Genomic DNA, 26,768 nt, shown 5'->3' on the forward strand with positions numbered 1-26,768 from the left:
TTGGAAAAAAAATACTTAGATAAAGATAAGCCCTTCAGACTATAAGCAAATAATAGTATTCATTAATCAAATTCAACCTGTTTCTTAGACTCTTTTGGCAGAAATCATTATATACCTTTGCATAACAGTAAAATAAGCAATCAATCACGGTAATTAAAAATGAACAGTTTTCTAACATCTTTCAGTTACTGTTATGTTTTATCGACCAATACCAAGCAAACACATACTGATTTATGACACAGAGCGGGGAAGTAGTAGAAGTACCACAGTCTAAGTCATTTAAAACTAAATTAAATATAGTGCTAAAAAAACATGGAATTCAACACTATCAGGAACAATCTCAGTTTCCCAAGGGAACAGACCAAACCAAAATCTTTTCAAAAATTCTATTTATTAAGCACAATTCTGTCGCCCTTTAGACAAGATGAGAAAATTCTTTCTCCCTAACTGGTCCCTTTGAGATCAATTGTGGTATTAAGGAAAATTATGCCCAGATTCTTCAAAACTCTTTTCCATCTGTTTATATTATAACACATGAGAAATTACAGAGCTATTCAAGCAAAGCTCTTAAATCTGTGGGACTCAAAACAATATGTGGAGTGTTTAGGGATTACTGAAACATACTATATGCTATATACTTGTGATTCTTAAGTAACATAATATTTCACTAACAGCATCAATCAATCTATCCCTAAATTCTTCCTAGAAATTTTATATCATTCTATACTGGAGGGTGCCTGGCACTGAGGCTGGGCTTGGTCAATAGATGTTCACTAAGGTTCTTCTAATTCTGTAAATTTGTTACAACACCTTCCATTCTATCATCTCGGTATGATCTTTTATTTCTATTTTTTTTCCAAGGCATTATCAATTCTTCTCCACCTCTAAATAAATCAATTTTATTTCTGTGATGAAGCCTCTGACTTAGGCCTGTGATGTTAATCAAAGGTTGTTAAAATGGCCCCAGTAACTAATAATGGTTGCATAAGTCAGTAGAATGCCACCTACAATATCTAAGATAAAAAGTCTACTTAAAACAAATGTTATTAATTTTTCATTATTTGCTTAAATTAAATAATCAACGAAGTAAAACCACTGTGGAATAAATAAAAGTACAATTTCCTACGCATTTTTGTCTATTTAGAGCTGAAGAAAAATCAGTTATAATTATTTTTTTAAGGTTGCCTTTGAACTTAGTACTATGGTACTGAAGGAAAAAATGTGTGGAACAATTCCAAACCAGGCAAAGCAAACAAGCCTCAAGTAATGGAATCAGTCAGTAAAAGAACTAGAGAATAGTTTCTTACAAGTTATTTCTCCCCATATCGCTCAATCTGCTCACTGAAAAGTTGGCATAGGTTTTTTGAAAGGAGAGAGTAAGAGGTCTTATCTTCAGTTGGCCATCTTGATGCTTTTTTCTACCTGTCTCTACAGTCTTGCTCTCTGTGTCTATTGATTTATTCAACAGCTACTAAGCATACTAAGCATCCAGATGCCCAAGTAAGACCAAAAACCTTTATATACATACACATATCCTGGCATACTAAAGCACACAGACAAAAACTCAATTTTCCTCCATCCCGAAAGGCACAGAAAGTAGGCTCCCTTGAGATGCCAGTTCTTCAGCAGATTGCCAGTATCTGCTCTATCAATGTCCTTAGCTACACAGTTCGCTGTTAGTTCTACAAAATGTATTTCACCAGAAACAAAACTGGAACAGACAATACAGGTCACGAGCACAGAGGATGAGGACTACGAGGACAACAGCAGTGAGACACAGGTAGGTTGTCTCTAGTGATCCTTAGAAGGAGATGGGTCTTGAGATTGAATTCATCTGCATTGTGTATTTGGCTCTTCTAATCATGAGAGTGGCTGAGCACATACTTGGATTAGGTGTCCCTCTACAAACTGAAGAGAAAATGTCCATTCTTTTAAATCTCTGTTGTACTGACAGTTCTCCCTTTTTAATTTATTTATTCATTTTGTATTAGAATGCATTGATATTGCTAGAAATAGGAGTTATTTTAAAGGTTTTAGGCTTGTTCATATTTAAATGGCATAGACACTTAGAAGCTGGAAGATGGGGAAAGCAGCATATTGCAACAGCATTTTGCACTAAATTACAGCGTATATAGATCCCCAGCAACTTCTGTGAAGACAATTTACTTATATATAAGCAGAAAGTCTTGCCATTGACTTTTATGCTTATAAAACATGAGTTAAAATAAGCCATGTTTTTTTTAACAGTATTATATTTTGAATGTTTTTCAAGATTTGTCGGCATCATTTGCCAGGTGGCTCTTGTTATTGCTACAAACAAAAATCTAATGATAGAAATATAACAAGATAAAGTATATTCCACGTTAAAATCCTGTGCTGTACAAACTGAAACTCCGTCTCCAATAATTGCATATCCTAACACAGGCAAGGCTTCTGGGGTTATCCAAGATATTAAAACAAGTCAGTTTAAGGTCTTTTCCACCACCACAGCAAGCCAATTTATTTGTATGTATTTGAGCTACTGAAACCAACCATATTGTACTGAAACAACATTCTTTTGGCAGTCTTATGCTCAGTTTTCTCTCTGAAGTCAAACTGAGTTAAGCAGAGAACTGAATTAAATCTGATGTTTACATATCCTACCAATAAAAAACCAGACTAAGTTACATCTATGCTGTTTTCTCTTAAGTGGAAAACATATCAACAGACAGTGAAAACTGGGAAAATATTGATTGTAGAATAGAATAAAGCAATTGAAGCCAACTGGCTGCTAGCACAGTCAAGAATATAAAGTATCTGTTTGCATCAACCACTTCAACAGCATAAAATCCTCACCCAAGCAGGTTGTATGTCACACAAAACAATTAGTTAGTAGACATATACACATACACACTGCAATGCCAACCTGAATAACCGAAGGCCAATTCAGAGGCCAAGTTATGCACCCAGTTGATCCATTCCTAAAAACCTCTTGAAAGAAAACAAGAGGAGAAAGTAGTAAGAGAGTGAGAACAAGGAAAAAATCCGAAGATGTCTTTTCCAAGATCTTACCATGCTTCTGATTTGTTTCCATTGCAACATTTCCCTAGCCTAAACTGCAGTCTAACTTAGCCCCTTTGGCCTTTATAGCAGGAAAAAAAATAGACAAAACTAATGACTCAATCTGCATTGGTTTGAACAACAGTTCACAACTTCGGGAGAATATGCTTCTAATACACAGTGATAGGAACTTGGGTTATGCTGCATTTGCCAGTACATTCTGTCTCTTTTTGAAGCAGGTGCTGGGAATTAATGGAGAAAAAAGCTGCTCTTTGGTTTTATAGACCTTTGTGAGAGTCTTGTGGCTCTGCTGCAGCAGGTAGAAAGCAGCATCTTTTTCTGAGGTGGCAGTGAGTTTTCTGCATATCACAACAAAAACCCTATTTTTAACTCAAGGTCTTGGAAAATAACAATTTATTTAATACGAAACATGGAAAAAAATATCCCCCAATGACATGATTCCTTTGAACATTATTCACTGAGCCACCAGACTGTCCAATTAGTTTTGTACCATACTACGATACTGCTATATGACACATGCTTGTTTTATGCTTGCTTCCTCTCTTTTCACTAGATCTGTATTGTCCAATTAATACTCACTCAATTTTACCCACAAGTCCCCCATGCCAACTGTACAATTAGGTTTTACTGTCCTTTCTCCTTCTTTAAACAGACACTCAAATGCCATTGCCTTGATTTTCAGAGACGACAAATGCAACTGTATTGGAAACCATAGGAGGTCAAAACACAGCAGCAGGACAGATGCCACTCTGTACCAAATAGTAGTGCTGCTAGCCAATGTTATCAAGATTTCCACTGATTTTGACTTCAACTTTCAGCCAGATCCTGTAACCCTTATTCAGAGCAGCTACTACAAACTGAAGCAGTTCTGCTAATGCCAGTGGACCTACTCCCCAGGAAAACATTACTAAGTAAAAAAAAAAATCTGTCCCTAATTTATGTATTTATTTTTTAAAGTGTGGTTAGAATGAAAAGAATAAAGGCAGTACTTTGCTGACTTCTTCTTTCTCATTATTCAGCTTTGTTGCCAAGGTACACTGCTGTTATACAGTCTCAAGCTGAAGTAATTGCTTAAAACAAACAAACAAACAAAAAAACAAACAGATAATAGCATTTGCCATCTTCTCCCTTTGGAGCAGCTGTTACCACAGTGCTCTTTCTTAAATTGTTAAGATATTTTCACAAATAAGAATGGGCAAAAAGAATGTAAATAAACATGGACTTTCGCTTTTCCTAAATGTAGCAGAAGGCTAATGATCAGGACTGCTGAATGGCAATGACAGAGTTATCCCATACCACATTTACAGTACCTCAGAGCAAAATTAGTATCAACCCTTGGAGACAGGTTTGAGAACAGACAGGGATGTGAGACCCCAAGAGTTTTATATGATGAGTGTCACGGAGTTATCTGGGTCCACGACAAGGGGCAAAAAGCCCACGAAAAGAAACACACAAAGGAGACAGAGAGGAAAACTACCCTCCCTCTTTTCTTTCAGCGTAGCTGGGTAGCCCTGAGGCAGCCCTGTGCTCCGGGAGAGAGGGATGGATAGAAAGATAGCAGATGGGTCTAACAACAACAACAACAACAGCTATGATCTGAGGAAGAACGGTAATTTACTAAATCTAACAAAATCAGACAGAATAAGAGAGACAAGTGTACCCAAAGTACAAGACAGTAGATGAAGTAGTCTTAACTCTAGTTAAGACTGCAGGGGAAGCACGTCCTTTTCTCTGCAGCAAACCGAGAGCGAGCGAGGGAACAACTGCCGAGGGCCCTTCCAGCAGTTCCACCTTTCTTCCTCTGCGTGCGAGGTCCTCCGGGAATGCTGCCTCTCCCCTCCCATCCCAAGACTTAAAATGCCCATAAAAGACAGTTCAGGGAACCAGAACATTGACTCTTTAACTCCCATTGTTTTACATGATGTTCTGAGGTGGAATACCGGCAACAAAAAAAAAAATCACAAAGCTACAACAAGGAAGACTGAATCTACATCTAGAGTAAAATTTTATGCCCAGTATATGTCATTTTTGCAGAAGGCCAAAGAGGACTGAAGGTATTATGAGCACTCTGCCAGCTCAGGCTGGATTGTTTTCTCAATAAATTCCTGGCCAAGTGACAAGTTTCTTGAAAGATGCCAAGTGGGAGTCGAGCCAGAAAGAGAGACTGTGTGAACAGCTTAAGGCATGCAGGTGAGGAAGAAAACCCAACAACAAAAACAATCCAAAACCAAAAACGCAGAGGAGATTGCAGCTTTTAGGATATTTGGAAAACAGGAAACTTCAGCTTTGAACCTTCAGGAGTTTTGCTTTTGCTGATGATGGACTGAATATCCTATCCTGTTGAAACAAAGCATTCTACCTCATTCCTTTCATCTCCCACGTTCCAACTCAGCTTCACTTCAAATCTGTCTGTCATGCTTTCAAATCTTTACACATAAAGGCCCGAATAGTCCATTTTCGAAGGTGGTAGAAAGGGGAAAATAATTATGTATTTGATCCATTTGCTCTTGAGAGTGCCGTAACGGGAGCTCAAGCACTTGGGATGGGGCATGGATGGAGAAACCTTACCTGCAGCACTCAACACCTCATGCACTCAATGTGCTGCAACAGTGAATTTGTACAGCAAAGTCACCAAATTTGCAAAGCTCCCAGCCCCGTGTACTCTCATCTGTCAAGAAATCCAGGTCTAAAAAAACCAGGCCTACAGCCTGGTACGTTGCCAATGTTTACAGACACAAGTCAACTGGAATAAGGTTGAGCGGAAATAATACAAGGCTTAATCCAATAGTTGCAGGTATTTGTGGAAGTTGTTGGATCATGCCCACAGCAAAATGCAATTTGATAAATTAGAAGATGAAAATAGATAAAATGGGGACATTTGGGCCATCTAATAAGAAACTGGGTAAGTTACAGGAAAACATGCTGTGGAGTGCAATCTTTACTTAGTCCTTCAGGAGAAATTACATACTCTAATAATAGTTCTCCTCCATCCCTTTATTTTTATAAGTATCTGAGTAAAAATGGAATCACCTTACTCAACAGAACTTTTTCCTGGATATGCATTAACAAGAAAAATATCCTTATTATTACATTTCTTTTTTTTCCTGTTTTTTTATTTCTCTCCTGCTAACACTGCACTAGCACAGCTACTTGTGACTAAAATACATTCTCTTGGTTTGACAACTCTCTGAAAAAGACAGGTTAATTCTGTTGTCATCAAATTTGTGATGAAAGCCTATAGGAAAAATAAAAACTAGATTTGGGTAAAGAGAATAGTTATAAGCAGTACTGATTCAAAAAACCACAAGAACACACCTTGTCTTTCAGTTCCCAGCATGCCAGACAGTTAGAGAATAACATCTATTTACACAGAGTGAATCTGATCAGAAAGTCATTGAGACAATGTCATTTCCACAGAGTGTTTTTTCGAAGAGTAACCACAAACTGGTTCCTGTATGTGATTGATAAGTACTGACTTTCACTTAGATCGGTCTTCAAGAAATCACAAATCATCATCAGTAAATATGCTAAAATTTTGAACAGGAATGAAAATTAAAAAAAAATGTTCCTATTAGAACATGAATTGGCAGAAGTAATAACATATTGTTAATCACTTTGAAGCTGAAATCCCTACTTGAATAAATGAGGGGATTTTCTCAAAACTGATCATAGCGATCAGAGTCATTAGTGATATAGTGCTTCTGTTTTGGAAAGAGCCATTTGGAAAATAAGATGCAAACAACTGAAGTTACCTGAAACATTAATTGGGCAAATGTGCGTATTTGAGAGGAGAAATCTGGTATTGTTCTCTGTACAGCTTTATATAATGGTCAGAGGCAAAAATAAAACAACATAGCTATGTGCTTAGATTTATACTAGACTGTTTAAAAAATAAGAACACAAAATATTCTGTACTCTAAAGGATGAAAAATGTTAAAAACAAAAAGAAAAAAGGGAGATAGAAGAGAATAACACCCAGTGTTCAGAGAATATTCCAGGCATAATTGCAATATTTACACTAATTATGGGCCAGCAAGCAGAGTGAAAATCATGTTCAGCCCCTCTTATCCTACTCTTCTGAACTCTCGGAGAGCCAGGTGAACTTTACTTTGTGTTTACTTTGCTCCGAAAACACATTAGTCAGCAAAAGACAACACTCAGCTGTACCTTCTATGATCCTAACTGCATTCATCTGGATGCCCAGCACCACAGTGAAGAACGCCCAGCTAAAAGCACTTTATCAAAACCACTCGTACAGCTTCCCAGTATCTCTGAGAGGCCAGAAGTACTACTGCAACTCATTAAACTTTACAGTCTGATGTGTTACATTACAGAGAAATGGTAAATAAATAACTGTTGATTTGACACTGCTTTCAACTGCTAAGCAATTCTGCTTTCCTCAGTGTTACAATTAACGTCAGTAGTTAATGCATTAAGAGGAGGAACTGGAAATTCAACTACAATAAACAAATGCAGTCAGTTTCAACTTAGGGACATACTCCAACTATGGCATGGCATTGGTTCAGCCGTTCCCTTCTCAGCCTGCAATTACACTTCTGTTGGTCAGAGCAGTAGGGGCATCATTTATCATCCTAAGGTAGGCTGGAGTGCAGTGAAATTGGGCACTTTGGAAAAATGCGTCTGTAGCAGAACATATGTATAGGCAAGACCATGAAATGAACTGGCTCCAAGCCAGTATGAAAGGAGAAAAACAAGAGAATATAAATGAAAAAAATCATAGAATACTGTACTCAGAAGATGCTCCTATTGTTATATCCTGAACAGCTTTTAAAGGTCAGAATGACAACAATCTGTCTTCCCTGTGGAGCAGCTTAATCAATTTGCAGCTCTTTTTTCCTTCACCCTGTTAAAATGAGTTTACATTGTTAAAATAGATATTCTACTTAGTTTTTGCTATTTAATTGCTCTCAGGTTCCTGTATATCTCTCTGTACAACTGCAGCAAACTGAAGAACATATATACAAGTGTGTATGTATATTCCTGCATAGGATAGAGTATGAACTATTCCATAGCTCTCTTGTCACTAACGTGGAATATTATTCAGCTCAAGAGGCAATTTTCTGCTCCTGAGCAGAAGGAAGAACTTGGCTGTAGCTTCACCACTGTAGTGAATACTGGAATGAGCAGAAGTTACAAAACAAAAATAACCATGAAGCAAGCCACAAAGCTTCAGAGTTTTCAGACACCACACTCCCTGCTCCCTGTGAAAGTTCCAGGCATCTTACCCCAATACAGCTGAAGATGACCTGGCCTCATTTATTGATTTCTTGGCACTACCAGAGCAGAGCTCTCAACTTCGAGGACTCCAGCTGCCACAGCACTATATGCTGCAGTGAGTGTATCAAATACTTTTTTCATGTTTTCTTTTTTTTTCATGGAATATACACTTTACAGGTTTACAGTCCTGATTTTCCACAGTAATTATTATCATGTTAATTTACTCTCATTTTCACCACAACTAAGATAGTTATCTCTAGGTGTTCTCTCTATGTAGTGGTGAGAGAACCATCATCAGAACCATTCAGCCAACCTACCAGCTTAATGAAATAAGAATCAAGACCTTTACACACAACATATCTTTCTACGACAGGTCTTTAATTGCTGCTGATTAAAGGCAAATCTTGAGGGCTGGATCACAACTGAAACAGAATCCCACAAGATCACCACATACACCATCATTCTTCATATACCATCATTTTTCCTTGCTACAGTAGGTCTCCTTAATTGAATGTACCTTAATCAAAATGAGTACAAACCAGCAGTACCAAAATCATAAAGTTTTAGATTTTACAACTGCTCCCACAATGAATGCAGGAGTCTGTGAAGGGCAAACTACTTCTAAAAACATTCAAGACTTTCTCTCTCCAAATTCTGCTCTCTATACCTATGCACGCCTCCACATAAGAAGCTTTTCCAATTTATCTGGCATTAAGGAATTAAGAAATATAAGTTACATGTTTATGGCTATAACACAGTTCTAAAGATTACACTTCTTCTCGAATCTGAAAAGCAGAATGCAAACACTACCCTGATGTATGCCTTATTATTAGACAGACTGCAAAAATAATCAGCAATATACAACCTCTTGTAATGAAAAGTGATGAGTGTGATTTTTTTCCCCCCCCTCAACTCAACACTTAGCTCTGTGCTGTTTGTTTTCTTCCACTCGTGCAACCGATCAAGACAAAAAGTAGATGTCCTGAGATTCAGGTAAGATACAGCTCTATCACACTGTAAATTCAGATATATAGAAAGCTGATGTGTGTAAAGGTAACAATCCCCAAACACGGGATGAGGTTCATTTTCCTGAAACTGGGTTTATTTTCTCCTCTTCATTGTGACTAAAGGTTTTTAAGCATTTAAGCACACAGCTTTACTTCTAAATAAAACACATAAATGACTCCCAAACAGCTGGTCTACTTAACACTACCATGTAAACATCTGTTCACATTCATGCATGTGGATAAGTACATCAACTAGCAAGTCTCTTAGGCTCAGACTGGTCTTTATCAAGTCTTCCTGTCTTCTCAGAAACCACTAGGGTGGAGGCCAGTGACAGAGTGAAGGAGAGAAGGGAATTTTTTTTTTGTATTTTTTTTTGGAGAATAGGTCCAAAGTAGAGGATAGATGAATGAATATGCCAAAATCACAGCTCCCATGCTTTCTGTTTTCCACTATTGTTGCTTTAATGGAATCTTTCTTTTCTGTTTTCCTTTGGCTATTTCCAACCTCATCACTTATTTTAGTTGCTTATTACTTTTTGAAAGTGCTAGGGATCCTGGGCCAGTGCCTGCTGAACTAAATGGGATTCTTGACTTTGACTTGAATGGAAACAGGATTTGGCCAGCTGTACGCCTCATTAGATACGCAATTCTACAGCATCCTCTAAAATTCTGCTGAACTTTCCCTTTCAAGCAAATAAAACAGGTAAACTCAAAGGCCATGAAATGTCATGATTACATTTAGACACTTAAACTGAGGTACCTGATGAATTAGCCATCTTCTTGCCAGGCATCTTAGAAAACTGCAGCCCCCAAGGGATTTCCCCTGGCCGTTATCACTTATTGCAAAGTCAAAGAGAGAAAGCTAAGGTTATTGTTTTGCCTGTGGAATCAAAATATGCTGAGAGAGCATGTTATTCCCCAGACTTTCAGGTTTATTGCATTTCTAATTCACACGTAAGGTCACCATATGTCAAGTGAGTATGTATTGTGTTACCATAGCTAGTGTCATCATTTTAACTCTAATGCTAAATAGTCCTAGACTGCAACAATACTTTCCTTGGAACAGCATGATTTAGCTCTCACAACAGAAGACTGGTCTTCTGATTAAAGATGGAAAATGAAATGTTCTGGTTCCACTTTCAGGTTTGGCAGACATTACAAAATCATAAAAATTAGTCAATCTCTGTGGACCTTTGTTTTAACAGTAGAAAGCCAAAGAACTAAAAACCCTTATTACCCAAAGCTAGTACAGCAACAACTGATTTTCTCTACTGAGAAAGATTAATAGAAGTAGCCATATTGGATGAAATTTCATTTGGCATTTAAAACTACCAAGATGATGTTCAAAATCAGCTTCTTGTGACCTCATATGAATATGCTACGATGACAATGTTTTGCTCTGCAAAATGCATGAACATGAATTTGACCATACAATTGTCATTTCTCGTCACTTGAGTAGTCTTATGGTTAAGCAGCCATAATTGTCCTTTGGGTGTTATCTTAAATACATTAAGAAAGAAATTGAATGCTTTCACCACATCATACTTGGGACACTTTTTCAAAGCTAATTTCTAAGTCTGTGAATTATTCATAATACACTTCAAACAGGCTCTTCTGGATAAGGTAATTGACCTTGTCTGCATGAAGCACCTACTACCTTGCCTTAGGATAATTAAATCTATGATGTGGTCCATTATTTAAAGGTAATGTCTTCTCATTAGGTTAGGCAATATATTATCACTCAACTAGTCACCTAATTCTGCATTTAGACCATTCAAGCTTTTATTGTTTTGTCATAGGTTTCACTCATCATAGCAATGTCTCACATTAAGCAGTGTGCTACAACAGTAGTTATTTGATAAATGGAAGCAGGATTTTGAGGACTAAAATTTCAAGATCTACATCTGTATTTGCAAGTTCTGTTGGCTGTCCTTTATTTTTGAGAATGAAAGCAATTAAAAGTATTCAGCAATTTTTTGCCTCAGTCTTCACTGGCAACTGCTTTTCCTTCATTAATGACACAGACTGTAAGATCAAGTGCACCCTCAGCAACTTTATGGATGACACCAAGTTGTGTGGTGCAGACAATGTGTCTGAGGGATGGGATACCATCCAGAAAGATCAAGACAGGCTGAGCAATGGGCCCAGGAGAATCTCGTGAAGTTCAACAAATCAGCAAGGTCTTGCAACTGGGTCCTGGCAACCCTCACTATCAATTCAAGCTGAGGATGAAAGGATTGACCCAAGAAGGACTTGGAAGTACTGGTGGATGGCAAGTTGGACGTGAACCAGAACTGTGCCCTCTCAGTCCAGAAAGCCAATTGTATCCTGGACTGCATCAAAAGCAGCATGGACAGGAAGTCACAGATGTGATTCCTGCCCCTCTGCTCTGTGCTGGTGAGATTTCATCTGGAGTACTGTGTCCAGACATGGAGTCCTCAGCACAGGAGAGATATGGACCTGTTGATTTGCATCCAGACAAGGGCCACATAAATGATCAAAGGGATGGAACACCTCTCCTATGAAGACAGGCTGAGAGAGCTGAGGCTGTTCAGCCTGAAGAAGAGAAGGCTCAGGGGAGACCTGAGAGCAGCCTTTGAGTATCTAAAGGGGGGCTATATGAAAGAAGGAGACAGATTCATATAGCAGGTCTGATGTGAAAGGATGGGGAAGTGGTTTCAAACTAAAAGAGGGAGATTTAGGTTGGATATAAGGAAAAAGTTTTTTACAGTAAGGGTGGTGAGGCACTGGAACAGGTTTCCCAGAGAGGTGGTGGATGCCTTGTCCTTGGAGGTGTTCAAGGCCAGGTTGGATGGGGCCCTGGGCAGCCTGATCTCATATTAAAGGTGGAGGTTGGTGGCCCTGCCTGTAGCGGGGGAGGCTGGAGATTCATAATCCTTCAGGTCCCTTCCAACCCAGGCCATTCTGTGATTCTGTAAGATTCTTGGAGACATTCATGGTCAGGCTGGACCAGGTCCTGAGCTGTAGGTGTCCCTGGTCACTGCACAGAAATTGGACTAGATGACCTATAAAGGTCTCTTCCAACCCAAATCATTCCATGTTTCTAAGAAAAATGTGTCCATTCAATAAAATCCAGTGTAAACAAAACTGGATCCAAGTAATATACCAGGTGGCATTAGCAATACAAATTAATGTACCGTTCAGTGAAAACAGGTATGAAAAGTATGCTAAAACACACATTTAGATTCCCTCTAAATTAGCTCAGGTATTTCTGCAGAGTTTTATTTTGTTGCATAGACACATGGGTGGCCTGCCATCAAAGATGCAATGAGCAGCACTGGCTCTAGCACAGGCTAGTTATGTGCCATTTTAGACTTCTCCATGAACCTGCAACACATTACTATGACTATATATTTCTTCAAAAGTTGTTCGTCAGTGAAAATAATTTGACACAAATGATTATTTTCACACATCTACAGAGTGCAACTCAACTCTCTCCTGCATTTAAAATACTCGGAAATACTTCAGCAGGATAAAGTAGCATTAAATCTATTTTTGTGACTGGCAAGTTCTAATGGCATGATTTGAAGAAACAAGAGATGGCATGAAAAGGTCTTTTAAGTTACACTGGACCACTTTAATAAACAGACTTAGAGGTGCTCTAAATTGTTCAAGATACCTGTCTATTCTGATACAAGAACACAGTATTGGATTTTTCAATCCATCAGTGTTTAGTTTCTGATCGTCAATTTGCATTAACAAGCTCTAGATTGACATGTTCATTTCTCTACTTTATGTATCTGAATTTTAGTGTTTTTGCAGTTTTTCATTCATTTTATACGAAAGTGAAATTTCTTGAAAGATGCAATAACTAAGGAGTTTACTCACCATCTTATTGGCCTAAATCAGTATAATAAAGCCAATGGAAATAAACCTGCATACTTTTGTATCCTTTCAGCTGAATTATTCAATATTGCAGCTTCTCTCAAACTGTCCATTAAAAGAAGCTCTAATTATGTTAGCTATTCAGAGCTTTTTAATCTTATTATGCAAACATAGTTCAGCTTATGAATTGTTTATCTTGATTAGATGCTGAGGATTCACTTAAAATCATGAAGCATTATTTTAAAGTAGAAATAAAAAAGGGCATCAGAAAGATTTCAGGGTGGTAGAGTGAACATTTACACTGAAAACCTTTGGCTAAATTCTTATTTGCATGAATATTCAGGAACAACCTCTTCATGCCTCAAGAACATTTTTGCAAGCACAAAGATCCAACTACTGTGGTCCAGGATAATATAAAAAAGGAAAGGATTATGAAATTATCAAAGTGAAATTGAAATGAAATTCTGGAAGGCTAGGAAAGAAATAGCTGCCATCTATCATTTTCCATCAGCTAAAACAAACTGACCAAGGATAGTATTGTTCTAAGCAAGATTACCTGCAATTGGTCTGTCTACTAAATCATATTTCATAATGGTTGACTGCCTTCAATTGTGTAACCATAGTTGTGTACTACACATAGACAGCTCTTGTCACTATAATATGATTATATTTACCCATTAGTTCCTGTTTTTGTGCTACAATCCAGCAACTACAATATTACAGTGGGTCTAATGGCCTGTTTCACTTTGTTCATTTACCTATTAATTTTGGCAATGAAGTACTTCATGGCACATAAATTTCACTCTTTGAAAACACGACAACCTGTAGTACAATATGGTCAGAGAGATTCTGGTGCTTTGTACAGAAGTAAAATGAATTGTCCATGGCAGCATTTTGGAAAGAACAAACCTCCCTCTGGAGGCATTGGTTGTAGGTAAGGTGATTACATCAGCAATAATAGGATGTAATGATTCACTCAATAAAATTCTGCGTCTATTAAGCAGAATGTTCTGAGGATTGACTGGTGGCCATAGCTTGAATCACAGAAGCAGTAAACAAAATGCAACACTGAATCTCTCTGTCTGAATCCTGAACATTAATGTGCACTGTGAGGGAAGTGAGCTAGAAAGATGACTGCTCTTTAAAGACAGAAGTCCCAGGAACCAAGGCCCAAAATAAAGCAGTGAAAAATACCAGTGCCAAGAGAACCATCCCAGTTCAGTGATAGCTGTTAAAATGGCAAAGCAGGCCAACCAAACTACCTATCCAGAACCAGAGAAAAAGCCAAAGGCAGATGAAACAGAACCTACTTTAAGAGACATCAAGCTGTCCTAGAATCCCACCCTCTGCTGTAATGTTAGCATTCATTTACAAGCATCTCTCTATGGAGGCCAGCCCCTAAACTTTTCCTACCCATCAAAATAGTTGCTTGCATCAGAGCTTGAAATCACAGTAACAATGGAAAGTAAGCAAATGCTAATGTACAGAAAGCCTTCACTTCAATGGACAAAAGAGTAACCAATCTACCTCATCCAACTCTGACAGTAGGTCATTCACGAAGAACTAAATTACAGTTAACCACCATTCTTCTTTCTCTCCTAACCTATCTGCATATATCTATACAAATATGCAAACACATACTTTCTCAAAAAGAGAGCAGTCAGTATATATAGCAAGAGATAATTTTACAAGATTATTTTGACCATTTGAAACAGCAGGTAAAATAAAGATTCATATTTAAAATAAACATACAGTGCACTTGATGCCACTTTTTCTTCAGTTTTCTTTCAGATCTCCCTTCATTTTTGAAAACTTTTCTCCATAAGCTTACAATACATAAGTAAAACACACCTCTGCAGCTACAGAAAGGTAAGGAGGAGGACAGGAAGGAATCATCATTATCTTTTCTTTCCCACCAACATTGGTGTTGGTGCTACCACCAACATTTTGCTAACACTGAATGACACAGCCTGAAAAATAACAACAAAAGAATAAAAAAGGGCTACTGAATGCAGACTAAGCTACTGGGAGCACTTTTCATGCACTATTAATGTTAATGGACTGGAATTACTAGATGCTGTAAACTGGCCCTGTCGTTTTAAACTTTTTAGGCAGACCAAAGACATAGGGAATGGAAGACATGGAACTAAACATGTCAGATAAAGAAACAAACAGGACATGAAGCAGATTGGAAGCAATCTGAAAGAAATCTAGCACAGCTACTGCTAGTAGCATGTGTACTAACATCTATGAAAAACTGATGGCTTAGTTAAATTTAGAATGTGTATTTGTTAAAGTTCCTGTTCTTATGTTGTGGAGGAGACAGGCATCTGTATGTCTGGCACAATGAGAAAATAAATGCATTTCATTAATTTCATAGCCCAAATCAGTATTTTCTACCAGTACTAGGATATTTAGAGACAGAAGGATCAATATAGTATGCTCTAACCCTGTTGATTCTAATGGACTATAGATATGAATCTTAACCTGGTTTTCTAGAGAAGCCATAGGTGTAAAGCCAACTGTTTCTCAATGCACTGCACACATTCTCAGGTCAGCTTACCTTTCCTCATAACATCTTTGAAATAGAAAGATAGGCCTGTCCACATGGCACTGAAGTGTCTAAAGAAAGTTACTCGCACCTATCCCTTTAGAACCAACCACTGCAGCAAAACAAAATATAAACTCTGCCTAGGAAACAAAGAGAAAAGAAATTTGGATCCTGACAGATACTAGAAACTATTCCAAGGGCTAAACTACTGAATCACAGCTTTCTCTCCTTGCCCAGCAGAACACACCATACACCCAATTACTACCCACACAAAACAAATGTACCACTCAGGGACGATGTGCTTATTCTGCCCTAACAGAACAAGGAAAAGGCACAGGAGGTGTCTATGAAGGTCTTACACTTCATGTGCAGACTTCAGAGTTGTAGATCTGGCAGGAACCATATTCTTTTTAATGGTTCTTTTTAATGCTTGGACAAACTTTACCATTTGTTTTGAAGTGCTAATTTCAAATAGATTTAATTGCTCAAACTGATTTCAGGAGAAGCCATCATCAGCAGAAGTCTCATGCCTCATTTTTCCTTTCTGTTAAACGAGGTAAGAAAACTACTTTTAGAGGAGAACTGCATATAGATTAATTGGTTGACCTTTATAAATGCTAATGTTAAAAAAAAAAAAAAAAAAAGAAAAGTTTTCTTCTGGGACTTTTGAATTCTCCTCTTGATAGCAAAGGAAGAAGGCTCTTGATGTTAGCTTTGAGACCTGGACAGCTCAGGAAGGAACACACCCCTTGCCTAAATCAGTTCCCATTAAAGTCTGAGTCTTCCTCCTATCAAAGGGGCTTGGAACACATTCAGGCTCAAAAGATTTTTTGTTTTGTTCTCCATCTTTCTAGCCCAGCAGATGTTAAAAAAATTACTCTAAGGAAAATCTGAAAAGGGCTGTTTTCTTTCAATCCATCACATCTTAAAGCTACTTATCAAGTCTGATCCACTCCCAACACGCACATCAGTGTGGCATGGGGGGAGGTAAACAATTCTCGATTGCTTTCAGAAGCTTCTTGGGAATGAGATTTCTTTCCTTAAAGGTCTGGATATGTTTGTTCCTTGCATTCTTCCTTACCCTCAAAGATTTTTTATTTTTTTTTTTAGGGTGGAGGGTTGTGGGGTTTTTTACAAGAGAGAAACGGACACTTTGAAGGACTATTTTGTGCTACTCTTAACATCAGATGGCTCACAAAAGCAAAACATTGAGCTATATATACTCCTAGGGAAGACTCTTGTTCTCTTGCTGTTAGAACACTGAACACAAAGTAATCTGAAAACACAGCATTCAGCTGATCCTCCTTGTTTCTTTTCCTCTGTCTCCACCTTCGCACTTTAAAGAAAAACAAACGCCACATTTCCAATAGGCTATCCTCAACACAGGAAGAAGAACAGAATTCCTGGATTTAAAATTTACAGTCTAAATTTGAGTCTAACCCAACTTAGACAGACTAAGAACGTGATTCCTTTTTCATTATGCTAACATTTTCCTTTCTCCTAGTGACATTATATAATTAAATCATGCAACTATGGGCTCTGTCCCATTCACTTGTTCAATCCCATCTGACTTTCATTAAGTGCCCTGCTTTTCACATACTTTTGTTCCCCCAGATATAGAACAGGAGTCAAATAAACCCCAAATATCCATAAAACAGAGATTACAACACAAGATGCTTTGCTATCCTTAAAGATAACATGAATAGAAACGTAAATTATTTCTTTACTCATATGGCATCAAGGCAGCTGTGAACACTTCCAGTGCTATAATTTACATTTTCCATGCTCCAGAATTGGAAACATCTCACACAAACACACACACCTCAGGCCAAATTTGATGGGGAAATTAGTTTAATGTCAGTAAGAATCTTTCAGTCAAATGGAACCCAGGATGCTCAAAGTAGGGCAGCTGAATGAAGCAGACAAATAGAAGCGTGATGAGAACACACTCCCTGCTGTGGCTCTAATAAGGAAGAAGGCACACTCTTCTGCACAGGCAGAGCAGTACTGCTTTCTGCTTTGAACGGTGGAGAGGTTGCTGTCATAGCTAATGAGCTGTTATTATAACGAACAATAGATTAGCTGTTTTTATAATTACCAGTATTTATTGTTAACAATATGCAGAGTCCTGCAAATTAAAAAAAGACTATCACTGCTCACGATTAGGGAATGCTGCCTGGAATAGTCTGAAAAAAAAATGTGTATTTCTTTCTTTCTTCAAATTTTGTGTGCAAAAAAAATTATGTGACTGTGTTCATCAAAAGTGAGGTATCATTAGAACATGTTTGGTTCTGGTATACTTGTACATCTCATAAAGCTATCAATTTCTAAAATCTTGTTTTTACTGCAGACTTCCCTGAACTCACGGTTTCCTCATTACTGAGCTGTAAGCAATTGTATCATCCCATAGGTTTCACAGGCTGACCAAAAGATACATTCAACTTTATTCCAAATCAGACGTTCTTTGGGAACAGAAATCCCATCCCCAACTACCACTAGTTTAGGAGTACAGAGTTTAAACAAACTTGTCTTAACAGCATCAGTTCACAACACTGCCTTCCTTACAACACTGCCAATAGCAACTCACACAATGATTTCCAGATTACAAGCTCAAAGTACGCTGTCAAGGTTTACACTTCATTTGACTGCCCTATATAACTTCATTAATATCCCTGTTAGAAGCTTCATGTGTACTGGAAGAGGTACTTTCCATTCTCAGTAAAGCACAGAAGCTCTATTCAGTTTGGATTGGCAAAGTTGTTTTCCAGCTAAAGAGTAGGTATCATAAACAAACAGAAGCATAACTTCAGAACTGCTCCTTAAATGAGGGGAGAGAAAGATTTGCAACAGAAATATTCAGTAGAAGCAGAAGTACAGCAGAAATATGAAGGACACACTCCACATAAATAAAGATTATTGAACCATACAAGCTCCTTCACTTTTCTACCAGTCACCACCTCAAGAAGCATTTCTTAAATTCACCTGACATATCATGCCTAAAGCAAACACAGATAATGGTGAAGAGACTTGTGCCCTTCTGGTGTCACTCCAGAAGCACATCAGGAAGCATTACACTGTCCTCTCCTGCAGCTAGGTTCAAGAAGAGAGTGCATTTTCCTTCCACTGACTCAGAAGTCACCCAGTGTATCCCTGCAACAAAGGTTTCTTCTCATGTCTTTCTCATTACTTGGCCTCTTTGCTGCATTGCAGTCTCAGAGAAGACCAATGGGACTAGAGCAGAAGTAATCCAAGCAGCTGGCATTCTTTCCTTGGCACATATAGCAGTATTTGTCTATTGTCACTCAGGAGGGATTGTGTATGGGGAGGGAGGCACAAGGTCAGAAATTGGGATAATGATATTTCATTACTCACAGGTGCCTGAATACTAAATATCAAGTTACCTTGCCTATGTAGTCAGTTTTTTATTTTTGTTAGACCACCTGCATACTACTAACAATATAGCATCTTTCAAAATGGCCTCTAAATCAGTCTCTGTAAGAAAGAGAGCTGACAAACATCCATGTTAAATTACTATGACAAACTTTGTTCAAAGTCTCTAAATACAGCAATTTATCTGAACTGCAACATTGGAGGGGAGAGACAAGTGTTAACACAGATGCCAAGTCAATTACTCTCAAGAAGAGGATCCTAATTAGCCAGGAATAACTACATCATGCAATCTAGACCTGCCATGTACCCAACACTCTCTTTAATATGAACCACTTCTTGAGGGCAGACTGCCCTGTTATATACAAATTATCTCCTGCTAACGCAATAACAACTTAAAGTGCCTGGAATGATAGAATAGCATATTTGAAAGGCACAAAGTGAGCAAAAACCCAACAACAAATTACTGCTTGCTATGGAGATACGACCAATTCGTCTCAACAACGAGAATCAAGTCTAAACTCAGAGTAGGACACACTTCTTGCAACTGTGTTTTCCTCCAGTAAGAGGGGTACAAAACGTAAATGCAGTAGGACAGAGGTAAGGAAGAACAGCTATGCCTGTCATAAAGGGGTCACAGAGCTGGAAAGCACATATGGTACACCTCAGTGCTGAGACAAGGAAGAAGTTCAGGTAAGAGGTATGTATTTTAGGATAGACATTTGAAATCCAAACTTGAAGCAACACAGTGTGGAATTATACTGGAAAGAGACAAGGAAAAAAAAAAAAGGAAGAAGGCAAAATAAAAAAGGACATCCCTATTTCTTTGATTTTGCTCCAGGACTGATCTTTTCTCAGTCTCTGCCTACACAAATATGCTATGAATCTGACAGACTGTCAGCCATGTATATGTATTGTAAACCAAGCCATCCTGCCACTGATACAGCTATCACTGTGTCTAATCCTTGATATGGTGGACGTGAAGTTTCTTTGCAAATGTTAAGCCCTTGAGTGCAACGCTAAGAATGCACTGCTTCTATAAACCTGAGCAAATTCAGTCATAGGTGAGGGTTAATGTTGGTTGGCTAATGAACTATTTTTGTACCTTCAAACATCTTGTCTGCTAACTGTGTAATTAAATGTGCACACACACACCTATTCTTGTTCATGTACTTCTGTCCTAAGTTATTACCTGAGATGCTCCTCAAGGAAAGGAAATCTGAGCCCTATGACCTAAATCTCTCTTCAAATTCCAAGCATAGAGACAGCACATACAGAAGTACCCAAGCTATCTGCCCGCACCCCTCCTTCTCCTATTAGCTCATCCTGGTCCTCAGCAGACAGTACGTGCTTCAAAGGATGAGGCGGTGGTAAAATCTCCAGTCTCCTGCTAAGTGTGGATAACTTTTCTAATTAATGCCAACTGTCATACTTGCTCTTGTTATGTGGGTGTCTCTCCAACAGGCATGCAGAAGTCACAAGAGAATTGCAATTACTGGTCATAAATTGAAAGTTTCATTTGCCAGCATCGTGAAAGCCAGCTTTGATGAACAGACATCTATTCTGACATTCAAAAACCTCCTGAAAATCTAGCTGATAGCAGAGAAGCACAAAAACACAGTTCAGAGGAATTTAATTTTAGTTTTCAAAGACACATTTGCAGCTAAGCTGTAGTATGACAGTGAGAACTGATAAGGCTTTTTCAGACAGCAGGAGGTGGAGATGAGTAAACTTCTTTGCCAACTGCCAGATTGCACGTCTGACACATTGCAGATGTAAATCCAAGTAACTCAATGGGGACACTACGCTGAATTACACCCACTGAGGAGGTGCCTATGCCTTCAAGGCAAGAGGTAGTAAAAAGAACAAAAAGACAAATTCCCTGATATAAACTGGAACAATCTTATGCAAGCCAGAAACCTCCCTTGGTTTCTCTCTAAGGCTGCCCACAGTACTTGTCCCTTTGCCTAGGCACATGATTTTTTTCTTCTTTTCCCTCCATGTCAAAGCTGTGAAAGCCAAAGTTAGTATGTAACAGCATGAATCTTTGTTGCAGAGCAAAGTCAAGGAAGAAAAAGAAAAGAGGAATCTCTTTATTGCTTCTCTATGAAGCATGATAGTGTTTAGATCCTGAAGGCAAAGATTTGGGGCTTTGTTGCTACCAGCTGAGATATCCTAATCATATATTCCATCTCCTAGGACAAAAAAAGAAAAAGAAATAAGGACGAAATTCCACAGTAGATGAAGCACAGGAATGAACTAGATCCCTTGAAGATGGGGGAACTTCTGTACATGTGTCAAGATCAGATATACCTCTGGAAAATGTCTTTCCAGCAAACACACACTGTTGGGCTTGGTCCAGAGCTATTAACGAATGGTGATATTCAGCAGGATGGATTAGGTGACATAATATTCCCTACTGGCCTATGAATGCAACATTCTCATCACCATGTGCAGTTATATACCGACTTTTGAAGGAATATATAAATGTGGTTCATTAACCATAGTTAAGCATTACAATACTCTTGCAACACAAAATGCTTCGGGCATCCAGAAACCTGGGCCAAATCAAGAAGCAAACCCCAGGAGTTCTGATTTTTGTACTAAACAATTTTAGTGATCAAATTCATTACAATTAATCCTGGGCATAAACAGGTGGGAATCTTCTACAGTGTGCGCAGCAAAATGCCCTGAATACACATACAGCTCACCTTCAAGCTTAGCAGTGGAAATTCTTTAAATCTTAGCACTCTTCAAGATATGTACTGCTAGGCTTTAGATTCTTCTGCAATACAGCAATAGTTCACCTCAAAATGAATATCAATTAACAAAAATACAGAAGGCTTTGGGGAAATATATTCCTTTCTACTACTTAAAAACATGTAACACTAAGCTAAGAACAAGTGTGTTCCCCAAACCTCATCATTTCAGTTCAGACAATTTATTTTTGAGCATGTTCCAAGTCTAGTCAAACTTACAGCCTCAGGCTACAGAGAAAGTTCACGATGAAAAATTGAAAGCGTAATTAAAAAGCATACAAAAAGAAGAAGAGAGAGAAAGGGGAAAAATGATAGTCTGCCACATGCAGAGCTCACGATTGTAATTTCTTCTGATTTGTCATGTATTAAAGAGTGATGAGTCTTGCATGGTCAACTGTCAGGAGCCCAGTGGCACTGCAGCAGAGCAAGCTGGTCTGCAGGACATCACCACAATAACCTCCTCCCTCAAGGTACTGGTGTCACACCTTTATTCCTGGACAAGGAATTGTCTTATCAAGTCTGGAATTGTCAGTTAGTCAGGAATTGTCTTAGCAAGTCCGCTAGCTGCTTTACAGAGTTTCCATATACAAGATGTACTACAACATATACTCATATTGTTTCTTTCTGCATGCACATGAAAAAAAATACCTGACAGAAAGGAGGAAAATTAAACATATGCAGACCTGCTGTAACACTGTGGTCTTCACTCTTAAAGAAAATGATCCAGAAATAATCTCTGTGGTGACTATATCTTTGTAACATGTCAAGGGTGGTATGGAATAGCAGCAGCCAGTGACACTGAAAGTACTGGTAAAACATTCTTCCTCGTTTTCATGAGCAGCTATGCCTATGCCTGTGCTTTGTTTCCCCTTTCTGCTCTACCTTGGGTGCATTTAACAAATTTCACTCTTCAAAAAATGATCGGCAATACAAATGGTTCTCAGCTGGTAAATTCTTACTGCTTTTGAAAATAAACTGTTTGTAAGGCATCAAATTACTGGACCTATAAATATTCAGAGTTATAATAGCTTTGCTGAAGTCAGTCGAGTTTTTACTACATCTCATTAGGCAGTGTATTTTTAACACAATAGGAACTCCCATTACAAGATCCCCTTAAGGCTTTCCATGGGATTTCTTCTAGCCTACTAATAAATTTAAGAGTTCCTAATAATCAGAGAATCACCAGGACCATACAGACATTATAAACAACCAAACAAACACTGGAGGTATCCTGAAGCTTGCCTTTAAGGGCATTCCTCTTTTCTGGATTACCAAATGTAAACTCCAGACTTGATCAGAGGGCCACGTGGCAGGCAGCCACTCTGAGTAGCCGCTGGTGATTTGCTATCACAAAAGAGACATGAACTGAACAGATACTCTCTGCTTTCTATGCTTTCTAATGCTGCCACATTAAATCAGTGCAGAAAATTGGTTCCTTCTACCAAGAGGTAAAAATTATTTTTGCCCCAGAAATTGTTCTACCAAGTACTCCAAACATGTTGGACTGGTACAACCTTCCTGACTGGAAATACATAAACTTGGAGTCTTACACTTTCTCTTTTAATACAGTTAAAACCTGTAAATGAAAAACAAACAAACAAACAAAAACCAACAAAAAAAACCCCAAACCCAACAATCATTTACCATCAGCTAAACACAGCGTAAGTGCTTTCCAAGTGCTGTTTTCCATTGCAGAAGCTTTCAGACCCTTTGTACTCAAGGACTTACACACTGGGAAACTCCCCTGCAGAGCTCTGTCCATCTGATGTCAGAGGACAGCCAGCACACAGCGGGACCCAAGGAAGTCAAAGGCTTTTCACTTTAGCCTATATTGCTACTATCCAGTCAGTTTTCTTTCTCCTTAGTTGCAGTGCAGCCTGCACCTGCTGTATAATCAATAGCAGTTAACAAGGAAAGACTTGGGCTCATTACACTTACTCGGGGTGTTGAGGAGACGTGACTTTTTGCAGTGGTAGGCTGCCTCCTGCTCGCAGTACTCTGCACTGTTTATCACAGCTTCAAGCTGCTCTGCGCTGCTGTTGTAGTTAAAGGACATGGTGTAGGGCTTCTCTGGACCAGCTCCTTGAACTCTGGTTAGCCCTGTGTTGTTGTGCTGCACGGCAGTCCAGATCTTGTCTTCTGTTAAATGAAAAAGGGATTGAATGGGAAGTTAACAGCCAAAAACTTGCAACAAGCAGGGCACAAAAGCCAGCCAAAGTCTAACACTTTACTGTGTTACAGACAAGGTCAGCTCTGAAATGGCCACTATGTGATGAAGACCTACAGGTCAACATAGAGTCCACAGAGCTGTTTCTCCCTGAGACAGCTCAAGCAAATGCTACAGTTTGCTGTGCTAGAGAGAAATTGTTAGAAGTTTCCCAGGAAACATGGGAGATTTTCAGCACCTTCTGTTGCCAGCATCTGGAGAAAATTACATGCATTTCAACTGGCTTCAGTCCTGGGAGAAAAGACTTAGTAATATGTCTCAAGATGGTAACATTCGTCTTTTGCAAACACAGCTCGACCTAAGAGAACAGCCCACTATTATAACAGATAGTAACTGCAGCTGATGAGCTCACACAAAGTCACCACAAACAGAATTACTGACACAAAGCTGCAACCATGAACGTGTTCCTATTGCCCAGTTACAAGGCAGAGAATGTACTGTACTCAACTCTCACATCTTTCTGCATGAAAGCTGAGCAATGCAGAACAGTGACTCAGCATCTGTAAATAACTGTAAATTTTGATGTTTGCCCACGCTGGGGACCACAAACTCACTTCTTTCATTGCATTTACAGACAAGGCAGTGTATTTCTCAGGTCATGCAAAGCAGAATCTAGGTTTCCTCACAATTCACACTGCAACAGCACAGCTCACTACCAGCATTGAGGTTGGTGTGATAAGAACACTGCAATTAGAAGCAATTAGCTTAGCAGGGAGGCTATTTCCCAGCAGGTTCTGGTGAGATAGCAAGGGGCAAGATAACAAAAGCAGCCTGAATGGCCAGTCTGCTGAACTGACCCAGAGTAAAAGGCAAATTCTTTAACAAGGATTCACAGGGCTGAGTCTTGCCCTTTGATGTTACAAAGAGACACACACAGTAAATTCCATCTTTACCAAAGCCTATGTTTACTCAGGGAAAACACAAGGCAAAAATAAAAGGAAGCAAATTTGATCTTAAAAACCGTGCACTGAAGTATTCAGATGATTTTACTGCCAGGTAACGTGGGTTGGATTCTTGTACAGCACTAGCTTTACAATGAGCCGAGCAGCTTTGTGGCCACTGTTATGTGTTACAGCTGATCTTTTTTGTTTTTAAGCTTCAGCCATCTCACAGATGACTTCCATAGAACTCTGACACGTATATATAAACCCTAAGTGGACAATCTTCGCAAAGACACTCGTAAGTGAACGGATTGCCATTATAGAGTCATTCAGATGACAGGCAAGTAACAAGCAGCATCTGAGTATCATACAAATGCATCTGGTCCAACTCAGGGAAAAATTTTTCTCTGACTAATTTACAACGTGATCTTGAATTTTGAAGACTGTAAGGATAGTTTATACTCAGCAAACTAGATATCTACTCACAGCATTCTTATCATTTCCATGATGGTGGATGGAAGCAGTTTGCTCATAGATCTATTATTATGAGATTCTTACTGAGTTCAGGATGCTGATTGTGGATCCTTTGTCCAGCCAACACTGACAATGTGCTTCATGGTCTCTAAGTTGGTATAGAGCCTGACATTATTGTGCTGCAAGTGAAATGCTGTCTTCTTCTCTGATGCAACTTTCGAAGTTGGAGCCTTCAGCTCACGTCACGATGTAGCAGAATTGATGGTTTTTCCAGGTCCCAGGAAATCCAGAAGGATCATCCCTTCCCCACCCCAAAAGACAGTGCACATCACTTTACCTGCTGAGGACTGTGTCTTGAATTTTTTCTTCAGTGAGGAATTCACATGCACAACTGCGCAGACTGCTTTTTGATTCCAGCTCACAGCACTGACACATCTTCTCACCAGTAATGATATAACACAAGAAATTGTCACCTTTAGCCTTGTATTGGTTCTACAGGTTTTGACAAACTTGCACACTGTGTTCTTTTCTAGTCCTATGTGAGCATTTGTGGGACTCACCTGGCACAAACTTTGCATCTTTGTGATATTCTAACATTGCCACTATTGTTTCTGACACACTGAAGTCAATACTCATAACGCAGTTCCCTAGTCATAATCCACTGACTTGTGTGGATGAGCTCATCAAGATGCTTTTATTTCATTGTGTGTCAGCTGTGCATGGTTGCCAGGAATGTGGCTTGTCTTTCATGTTATTGTCACCACTGTGGAAATGCACCACCCACTGCTTCACTGTACTCACATCCACTGTTTGGTCTCCATAAACATTCAGCAAACGTCAATGAATGTCACTTCAATTTTTCCACATGGAGGAATTCAATGACATTTTTGCTTCATACACCCTCCATGGCAATCTGTCACACAGCAACAACATGTAATGGAATGTTGGTGTGAAGGTTCAGCCTCTACTGCCATAACACCAACATTCACCTCTGACTTCATGGGCCAATATAATAAAATAGAAGGCATTACTTTTGGAACAGTCCTCATATAATAAAATCAACGTTCATAAACTGACTACACTACTGCTTAGAAAATACAGTTAATATTTTAATATTAATTAATATTAGAGTTGCAGAGTGGTTAACACTTCAATACTTTCCAAGCTTTTTACTCGTACACCAGGAAAGGTGCCATGTGGGTATTTGAAAAGCCAAAAAAAAACCAACCAACCTCCTAAAAAATGATCACAACATGAAACAGTCATTCCAGAGCATTGGAAATGTAATCAATTGACATGTTTGAAATGAGGCTGGACAAAGCATCAGCAAACATACTG

The 26,768-nt window shown here is 38.7% G+C and overlaps 1 protein-coding gene across 6 annotated transcripts in view; it reads right to left on the bottom strand.

Moving 5' to 3' along the window:
- The window catches only part of CNTNAP5 (contactin associated protein 5), a 264,296-nt gene that overhangs the window by 57,280 nt on the left and 180,248 nt on the right, over positions 1–26,768 (bottom strand). For all 6 annotated transcript variants that reach the window (XM_015289821.4, XM_046943625.1, NM_001048079.2 and 3 more), the window contains exon 13: positions 23,787–23,987. In XM_015289821.4, coding sequence (XP_015145307.1) covers positions 23,787–23,987 — 201 coding nt within the window. The remainder of the gene's footprint in view (positions 1–23,786; positions 23,988–26,768) is intronic.

The sequence above is a fragment of the Gallus gallus genome, chromosome 7 (assembly GCF_016699485.2).
Source record: "Gallus gallus isolate bGalGal1 chromosome 7, bGalGal1.mat.broiler.GRCg7b, whole genome shotgun sequence".
NCBI lineage: Eukaryota > Metazoa > Chordata > Aves > Galliformes > Phasianidae > Gallus > Gallus gallus.